Source organism: Aythya marila, assembly GCF_965140915.1.
Source record: "Aythya marila genome assembly, chromosome: 8".
Classification (NCBI taxonomy): Eukaryota; Metazoa; Chordata; class Aves; order Anseriformes; family Anatidae; genus Aythya; species Aythya marila.
The window spans coordinates 24465802-24475696 of record NC_139049.1 but is presented as its reverse complement, the minus strand read 5'-3'; the positions used below and the strand labels follow the sequence as shown (position 1 = coordinate 24475696).

Below are 9895 nucleotides of genomic sequence, written 5' to 3'. Positions count from 1 at the left end.
TTTATTTTTTTTTTAATTGTTGGAGCTATTTCTCTCCCCTCCACCGCACTCCCTTCCAAACCTCCTCCCGAACCGGCGGGGAGGGAAGGGAGCTTCTCCGGTCTGCAAAAATCAAAGCATGGCGGAGGCTGGCGATGAGAAGCGTCCTGCCCCGAGCATCCAGCGGCTCTGACAAGCCCGCAGCCAGCGCGGGTGGGGGTGGGAGAGGGCGGGAGGGGGGAGAGCATGGGAGGGAGGGGGCGGCCAGTCCTTCCCCCTGCACTTGTCAGATGCAGATGGGACTGGCAAAGTTTGTTTGAATAAAAAAAAAAAAAAAAAAAAAAGCCAAAAAAAAAAAAAAAAAGGGGGAAGAGCAGGAGGAGGGGGAGGGAAAAAAAAAAAAAAAAAAAAAAGATCCTAGAAATCCAAAAAGGCTCATCTGGGAAAGGAGAGAGAGAGGAGGAGAGCGAGAGGAAGCGGGATGCAACTCAACCTGACGCTGATCTGCTTCGTCTTCGGGGGGTTCCTGCCCGACGCCGCGGCCCGGCGGGAGCAGATGGACACGGGGCAGTGCGACCTGCCCCGCTCGGTGAGCCGAGCCGAGCCGAGCCGAGCCGGGCCGGGCCGGGGGATGCGCGGGGGGAGCCGGCGCCGGGAGGGCGAGGGGGGCGCGGAGCGGGGGGCGAGCGGGGCCGGGGGGGACACGCGTGGCCCCGCAGGTGTGGCGCTGCCCCCGCGGGACCCCCGGCACGGGAGCGCGGCAGCGGCCGGGGGAGGGAGAGGGGAGAAGGGGGGGACACCCTGGTTGTCGCCACGCCGCTGCCCGCGGCACCCGAGGGTCCCCGTGGGGGTCCCCTCGTGGGGCTGTGCTGTGGTTGTGTGCTCGCCGTGGGTGTCTGCTTGCTGGGAGCTGTGCTGTGGGGTGTGTTGGAAGGTGCCCCCCCCCCCCCCTACACTGCTCCGTCCCCACGGGCCACCCATGGGTGGTTTGCCCATGGGTGGCTGCCACCGGCACTGACCATCTGTCCCCTGCTTTCCTCCCGCCAGCAAGGAGAGCTCAACTCCTTCCTCTGGACCATCCGCCGCGACCCCCCCGCCTATCTCTTCGGCACCATCCACGTGCCCTACACGCGGGTGTGGGACTTCATCCCCGACAACTCCAAGGCCGCCTTCCAGGCCAGCTCCAGCGTCTACTTCGAACTGGACCTCACCGACCCCTACACCATCTCGGGGCTGGCCAGCTGCCAGATGCTGCCCCACGGGGAGAACCTGCAGGACGTGCTGCCCCGTGAGCTCTACCGCCGCCTCAAGCGCCACCTGGACTACATCAAGCTGATGCTGCCCCACTGGATGACCCCGGACCAGCGGGGCAAAGGGCTCTACGCCGACTACCTCTTCAACGCCATCGCCGGCAACTGGGAGCGCAAGAGGCCCGTCTGGGTGATGCTCATGGTGAACTCCTTGACGGAGACCGACATCCGCTCCAGAGGGGTGCCGGTGCTCGATCTCTACCTTGCCCAGGAGGCCGAGAGGATGAAGAAGACGACGGGTGCGGTGGAGAGGGTGGAGGAGCAGTGTCACCCGCTGAACGGGCTCAACTTCTCCCAGGTAAGGAGGCTGCTGGGCCTCGTGGCTTATCCCAGGAGCTGGGAGCCATTCTCCTCAAATTTTAGTCAGTTTACCATAGCGAAATTGAAGCCTGTTGCAGTGGGGTGGGATGCTCGAAGGCTTCAGTGGCCTTTGCACTGGTCTGTCTGTTCCATCACACTGGTCCATGCTGCGTGAAAGAAAACAACTGTGATGTGCACAGTGAGCACTATGAGTTTATCATGTGTATTATTTATTTGAGAGGCAAATGTCCAGGGTGTGAATGTGTGTGTCTGCTGGCTTGTCACTTGTGAGGGAAACTTAAACGCCTCTGGTCAGTTTCTGGAGCTGGGTAAAAAGTGCTTTTTTGTTTGTTTGTTTTTAAATAAAGCAGCTCTGTGGTACTTGTCACGAAGGGGATAAAGCATGAACAATGAAAAAAGAAATTCAACATTGTTCAAATAGATTTAAGTATGTGCAAACTGTTGGTCGTCTTTTAGTAGTTACTCTGGGTCAAAACAAACTGGCTCGAGTTGTCCTCGTGGTCTGGGGGAAATTAAGTGTGTAATCTGCAATCTAAAGTTCAGAAAAAAAGAAAAGGATGTAGATTAAGAAAAAAAAGTTATTGGTGTAACTGAACTCCAGAATTCTTTCAGTGGATTTAGCTTTAAACAACCAAATACTAAGCCATGAGGTCTATTTCATTTCAGTGGATTAATCAGGAACACAGTCACAGCTATTGACTTTGCTTTGTGAAACTGTTTATGTGAAATCAGATTTACTAGAAATTCAGGAAATGAATGTGTGTGGAAGAAAACAAATAATCCAGGGGAAATTTAAGACGGTGTCAGTTACTGCTACGATATTTCATTTTTAACCTTCTTTTCGGCATTAATTTTAGATCAGTTATTTCCAGCTGTACCTTACTGTCCTAGTTTTAGCAAAAAATTGTTGGTGATGTGTGAGTAAGGATTAAAGGACTGATCTTTGGTGTGATTAAAATGTCCTTGGAGTGCCTTCAGCCCGTTCTTCCCTGAAGTCTTGTGGGAGCTGTCTTAAGAGCAAAAAGTCTAGCTTTCACTAAGAGTTGGTCCATCTGATGTCCTCCGCTAGAAGACTAACTCTGCATTCAGACTTCACAGGAGAAGATTGGTCATATACACTTTTTTTTTGGGGGGGAGGGGTTGTTTTTCAACAAAAATAATAAAAATTAAAAGCCCCCTGGACATTTTCATTAGTTGAGATACATGAAAAACATGGAATTTGTTTTTCCTTCTTCTTTTCAAAGTGCTTAAGTGCCTGTCCTTGCTATTGAACCGCTTCTTTAAGGTGAGGTAAAAATAATTAATCATTGCAGAGCTCTAGTAGCATTTGGTTGTGTTAGGTCAAACATGGAAGTTAGAATCGAGCATGTGCAAGCAGTTGGTTAAAGACGTACCTCTTGGAAGCCTTTTAAATATGAATCATATTGCATTCTTTTTATTTTTAGAGAGAGAGAGAAGGAGTGAGAGAGACAGGAAAAGGGACAGAGCATAAAACTCACTGCTGTGCTTACCCTAAGTCTGGTTTTCGCTCAGTCACTACCCTCTAAATAGTAGCAAAAATTTCCCCTTCATTTTGCTACATTAGTAAACTAAAAAAAGAACAGTGTTACCGCCATAGGCAAGTAAAGGACAATCATTCCTACAGGAAGTTTGAGTTGATTAAAAAATACATTTTAATTATTGCAGAGAACTGATATTACTACTTATACACATAAGTGTACATGAGGATTTTTCCTAGATTGAAGCTTTTTCTGGGAACGAGGCCACCAGAACAACATGAGACAAAATTAAATAAAACAAACCAGATATTTATTTTCTTGCTTCCTCTAGATTTCATGCATCCTGACACCTGGCTAGTTGTTTAACAATAGTAATTTGTAATGTTATCACACCGTCTGGCAGTCCTACTGCTTGGTGTATTTCTGTGCTAATTTAGTGGAGTGGATTACTATTGCTAGGTTTCACCTCCTAATTCCAGGTCTTAGAGCCTTCCTTAAGCAACACATAATTAAACCACACTAAAATGGAAATCAGAAATTGAGCAGCTTTTGTCTTGTGGGGTGTTTGCACAGTTTGATGAGAACATCTGTGATAAATTACAGTCCCGAATCTGCTAAGGGCATCAGCAGTTTTTACCTGTTTTCAGCATTACTGTTACAGGAATACTGCATGTAATTCCAGCATTTGGAGTTCAGGTTTTCAAACTGCGCCTCGCTGAATCATGTCAATGCTTTTGTTCCCTCTGTCCCCAAAGTCCAGTATTTTTGCCCTTAGCAAATTAAAAAAGAAAAAGGCTTTTTTTACTTCCCCTCAAAGGCAGCTTTGTGCTACTGCAAATATTTAATCTGACTACATGCACCAAATCTGTTAATCTGATACCGTGAGGAGGAGGAAATCTAGGAGTGGTCCCGGTGTGGTACTTGGTTTTGATCTGCTCTGAAAGAAAGCGGATACACTTGCATTTTTGACCAAGAACGATCTTTGAAACGTTCTGTGCGTCACTTTGAAATGTTGATTGTCTTAGCCGGATGAAAAGATTAAGGTGGCTCATATAATTGGCTGCTTCCTGGAGAGCTAGCTCTTGCAGGTAAGAGCACAGCACATTGTTTTGTTGTGTGGTGCGTGTGGTGCGTTTTTTCTTTCTTTTTTTTTTTTTTTTTATTGTAAGCTCAAAAACTTTGTAGTTTGAGACCCTGTTTGCCCTGGAATTTCTGGTCAGTGTTTTGTGCAGCTTTCCCAGCTCCATTCCTTTGCCCTGCCTTCCCACCGCCTGGCTGCACAGCTCTCGGAGCATCCTTGCTTCTCCTGTGGCTCTGGCAGCCGCTGGGGACACAAAATCCATGTGTGGGCCCTAGGTCTTAAATAGCTGGTGGCAGGACTTCTAAGGTATAGGTAAGGGCTGGGATGGGAACCTGACAACAAGGGAATTCAGATCAGATTTAGGCCAGGTTGAAGTTTCATAGGTCCTTGGTTTAAGTAGATTCAGGGTTTCACTGAAGGCAAGACCAAAAAAGCTAAAAAACGCACAGAGAAGAAGCAGCAGACAACTTTTCTATCTGACAAGACAGACGTTTATTTATAGAGTGACCAGAAAAGTGCCACATCAAATGTCCCAGGACGGAGAAGAGCTGATAGAGGACAGAAGGAGTTCCGGGCCTTGTCTGTTTGGGATCCTGGCCACGCAGGCTGGCCCATGCATCCTACAAGGCCTAGATAGGGGAGGGCTTTCACCTCCTCTCTAGGACCCTCTCCCCAGACTGAAATATACTTTTTGGGCCAGGGGGATGCTGAAGGTAACTGCTGCAGCTGCTCAGTGTCCTCTGACAGCCCTGTCCCGTTGCAGAGGGCAGGTACTGGGCTGTGAGTGCTGTGGGGAGCTCCTGCTCATCACCCTGGCTGTGTCTGTCCTCGGGCCACAGCTCGTCCACACCAAGAGCCAGCGAGGCCAGCAGCAGCTCCACACAAACTGCTCGGCCCTGGGGAGCTGTGTGTAGTTCTTGTTTCACAGCTCAGGCCTACCTCTCAGCCGGGTTCCCGAACTGAGAATGTAAAGGTGTACGTGTCCCTTACCCAAAGCTGAAAATAAAACCTTCCTCCCGTCCCATCAGACTTCTCACTGCAGGGAGAATCTGCATGCAGCCATGCCAGATGCCCTTAATCCCAAGCTTTGTAAGGGGAATTTCGCGTAGGGATCTGACTTTATCCTTACCAATCTGTCAGGGAAGTTGTTAGGCCAAAGGGGAGCCATGAGCAGCCCCTTTTCTCTTCCTCTGGTCGAGGTTTTCTAAGCTGTGACTGAGTATTCTCTGGCTGGTATCATTTCAAACTGCAGGGGGAGATGTTAAATATCAAACCGGTGTTGATTGGATCAGAGACTGCCTCAAAGAAAGAAACCTTAGACTGTGCCAGATTAAACTTCACACTTCACCATTCTTCCCCTTTCATTTCTTTGCCGCCTCATTCTCTGCACAAATAAACCTTGTCTCCCTACTTTCTACCAATGAGACAGCATTCAAGGGGCAGAAATTACTTTGTTAACAAAATCAGTCTTCATTTCCCAGGTCCTGCTGTTCCATCAAACCCTGGGACATAGCAGCTTTGATTACTCTGGTGATAGGATTAGAGGAGGAACAAGTGCTGTTTAATAAAAGGCCAATGGGTGGTCCATCAAGTTTGGTCACTGACAGATCTGCAGTCTTGAAGCTAGACCTTCAATGGCAAAACAGCATGACATTAATATATAGACAGGCCCACGGCTGTGGACTTGCTATTCCATCTCCCCTGTTCCCTCAAAAAAATTAAACATTTCTGTAATCCCAAAGCTGAGGTTCTGGGAGCTGACAGGAACTGGCATAACTCACTTCATGGGGAATTTGCCTGTTTGCATGAATGAAAGATCCAGGCTCCAAGTTTGCAGAACCAGATTAAAGGGCTCAGTTTCAGAGCTATCTGGCTTTTGACAGCCTGTGTAATTTAGTTGAGAGAATATTCTTGTTTTATTTTATTTTATTTTACTTTATTTGTTAGGAAATATGGTATATGCCTAATAAAAACTATACCTTTTTGCTTTCAAAACATTTCAGTCCTTATCAAAAGGGCAAGAGAATCAAAAATAGTTTTCTATCATCTGTTTAGATTGCTGATTATTGTTGGAAGAAATGTTGTTAAAAGGCTTGATTATGCATGTGTGCACATAATTTTCAGCTTGCTGGCTCTAATTTAATTATCACCCCCTTCACCTCCCTCCCCAACCCCAGAGTAAAAAACAAATACAAAAATTCCCCACTAAAATCAAACTTGGGGTAGAAGTTTATCCAGCAGAACCAGAAATCTTTCCTCAGAGTACTAACGGTGCTGTTTTATGTCTGTGCCAGGGAACTGCTGAGGGTGAAACTGTGCAGGTATTAAAACAGGGGTAGCTGCAGAAACACCTGAAAGGATCAGCAGCTGGCGTTTTGTAGGCGTAAGGGGCTGTACGTGCTGCTCTTTACAGCCAGTTGCTGTGCACTTCTTCACCATAGTACCCTTGAAAGGCTCACCCTGGAGTTTGAGGCCTATCAAGAAAATAGCCAGTGAGTCAATGATGACTTGATCTGGCAGTTCATCTCCTGTAATTGTTGGGTATATACAAGAGGTGCATACAGAGCAGGTGAGGTATGAGCCCTTCCTCTCCCCTGATCCTTCACACCTCTCTTGGGAAGATTCAATTCTGCCGGCCTTCCACAAGGAGGCCCGAAGAGATCTTTGCTGGTTGATTTGTTTGCAAAATTATGGGTGCTGCTAGTAAGAGATTTTAGGCAGGAAGTGTATCTTTGTAAGGTGGGCTTTGAAAGGAATATACCCCAGAAAGCCATGGTGAACAAGGTGTGTTTGAGGCAGCTGAACGTTACCAATGTATACGAGCAAATTAGCAGGATTTGGGCATTTTTTTCCTGTGTGTGTGGTGAGAGATGAGTTGGGATCAGAGCATGGTCTGCCTCTCCGCTGCAGTGGGGAGCCCTGAGGAGCACAGGGGACACCAGGGCACATGCTTTGCTCCCTGGGGGAGATCTACTCCCCAGGTTATGCTCAGGGAAGCGATCAGAAGAGTACTGATGGCCTGAATCCATCCCTGTCCTCAGGCACTAATGCTGCTTTCGTACTCCTGTGGGATCTTCCCTGGATAGTTTGTCACCTTCAAACTGCTCCCCCAGTGAGTGCAAAATACACCCCTTTTCAGTAAATGATATTCCTATGATGATTTTCTGTCCGTTTGTTGTTTGTTTTCTGTTTCTGATGCTCTTGCAAGAGCAGTCAGGATCCTGCCCTGGGCCCAGAGTGCTTTACTTATAAACAGAACGAACCATTGACCTTAAAAACCTCAACTTGAAGTATAGTGCAACCTACAGTCCTCAGAAAGTCTTTAACAGCCTCCCCTCAGCTCCCTGGTGAGTAGCAATCCACGTTATAAAGCCAGCCCACATCATTCAGGCTTGTCGGAGGTTCCTGTATTGAAAAGGCCAGAAATGATCTTAAGCAAGGGCACTCATTCACCTTGCACTCCTGTGGAGACAGAGATCAGTGGCAGGGCTCCTGGCAAAGCATATTTGGGAACTTCAGAGGGACATACTGTAAAATAACAGGTTTCCCCTGTGCTAGGCCTTACACTCCAAAACCATTAATTTCTTCACTGTCGTTAGGAGTTGATGAGACAGGTAAAAAACAGAAGGAATCAGAGAGTTGCTGCTTGAGCCACATGAAATTTCTTGTTATTTCTTTCATCTTTTGGTCCTGATTAAGGAGTTCCCTGCATGCTTGGATAAGGGATTTTAAGGTATTGTCCCCAGGGCACATACCATTTAGGATAGTACCAAACCTGAGTTTTTCATCAAGGACTGGTGTTCGGGAACTTCATTTTTTAACTTTCAAGAGTTAACATTAGAAGAGCCTTATTTTGCAGGGAAACTTGTCTGCTTCATGCCCACATGCTTTCCCAGGTTTCTGTTTCAAACCTATAAACAATTCAGATCCTAGATGCTTCTAGATTTAAAATCCACAGAAAGCACTGCAGGGTGGCCACAAAGCTTCAATATCTTCCTGAACTTCTCGAATTATTTATGTGTGGAAGCCTCTTAAGACATTTTTCTGAATATTGTAACAATTTGTGGACCTAACATTCTTTCTCTAACCCATAAAGCATTATGGGTTCCAGCTTGCTTGAGATACCAGAAATTAAACTGGTGCATACAGAGCTTAAAATTGCAGATATCACTGTTTGAATGTAACATCCCAGTTCTTGGACTGGGAGTGGAACAAGGCTGTACTCTCTGCAGACTGGGAACAGACGTGCAACTCAAACGCATGGCTGGTTGTACCCACCACAACTAGTAATTATGGCATCTCGCTCATCTCCGCAGATTTGCTTTCTCTTCTGTTTAAGAGCACAGTGTATCTGTCTTCTGTTACTGTTGTTTATTGGATCTAGTTGTCATTTAAATGCACAGACAATTAGAAGTGACACGGTTAATACCTGTATCAGAAACTCCAGCAGGAGTTAGTACAGATGACTGCTACTTTTATCACCAGTTATTCCAACAGCAGTGCTTGCCATTTGACTTTCCAGTTTTTAGAGCTTCTTCTGCAAGTCATTTCAGGACTTGTAGCACAATATAAATGAAAGTTGCTAAAAACTGTAAATTAAAACCATGTGTTCAGCATTTTGGGATGGATGTTGTGTGACTTGAGGAGGCTCATTAGCAGAAGTATTTTTAGTTTGAATAAGATCAAAGACCCGAGATTTTCCACTCTGAGGGTCATTTGACATAGGCCGAGACACCCCATTTCTCATCATACGTAGATTCCCATAGCCAGTTTTGCCTGAAGAAATCATCATCCCTCAAATACTGTAATTATATTTATTATCAGTGAGTCACTGCTGATCACCTCTGTCCGGGCACTGCAGCAACAGTGAGGGTTGAAGAGTCCTGCAGATGTCAAAAGGGAGTTTTATTATTGACTTTTTTCAGAATCAGGATTGCAGTCCACAGCTTTGAATAGCAGTTAGATGTGGAAGACCACTGGGTATGGACCAGATCCTATATGTTGCACTCATTCCAGAGTGTCCCTTGAAGCCAGAGCTAACAGTGAACCATTCCCAGAAATTCCTGTTAGCGAACAGAGGAAAAGATTGTACAAAAAGAAAGCATCCTGATTTCTTCTTTTCCTAGGCTCTGTTAACATGGAAGTTATGGAGCCTTTCAAGTATGTTCCAGTCTAGAGGTTCTTCATGCTTGGTTATCCCTGCAGAATCACCGAGTCCACTGAGATGCTGATTCAGGCTGCTAAGCACGGCTCAGAAAAGCTAGCAATGCCAAAATGCTAGCTTAACAACACAATTAAGGGAGTAACACTAAATGCTTTATGTTTTCCCCAGCTTCATCAAACTTGCTTTTTTTACCCTAATTCTTGTATTGGGGTACCCACTGGGAGACATGAATATCCCCAGTACAGAAAATGGAGAAGGAGCTGCCTGTGTGGAGCAGAGCAAAATTCATCAGGCCCACCTCCTGAGCCAAGCAATGAGAAAAAGGAAACAGAAACCTTCAAGTTATTTTCAAACCTCTTTCCATTTTAATAAAAGTCAACTTATGAGGAACACAGGGAAAATATTTCTTTAAAGTAGGAGCTTCTATGCCTTGAAAGTACCCCCTCAATATTTTAGAGACTTTATTAAATCCAAGGTCTCCATTAGGCTCCCTCACTTTTGTTAACAATCACAATGAAGACTGATTATTCTCTGTACACTT

At 46.1% G+C, this 9895-nt stretch overlaps 1 protein-coding gene across 1 annotated transcript in view; it reads left to right on the top strand.

The window, feature by feature from the left end:
• Nucleotides 1–376: 376 nt before the first annotated feature.
• TRABD2B (TraB domain containing 2B) overlaps nt 377–9895 on the top strand; it is a 283235-nt gene continuing 273716 nt past the window's right edge. The window contains exons 1-2 of the mRNA XM_082765922.1: nt 377–568; nt 1027–1587. Of these exons, the coding sequence (XP_082622048.1) occupies nt 461–568; nt 1027–1587 (669 nt within the window). The 5' untranslated portion in view covers nt 377–460. The remainder of the gene's footprint in view (nt 569–1026; nt 1588–9895) is intronic.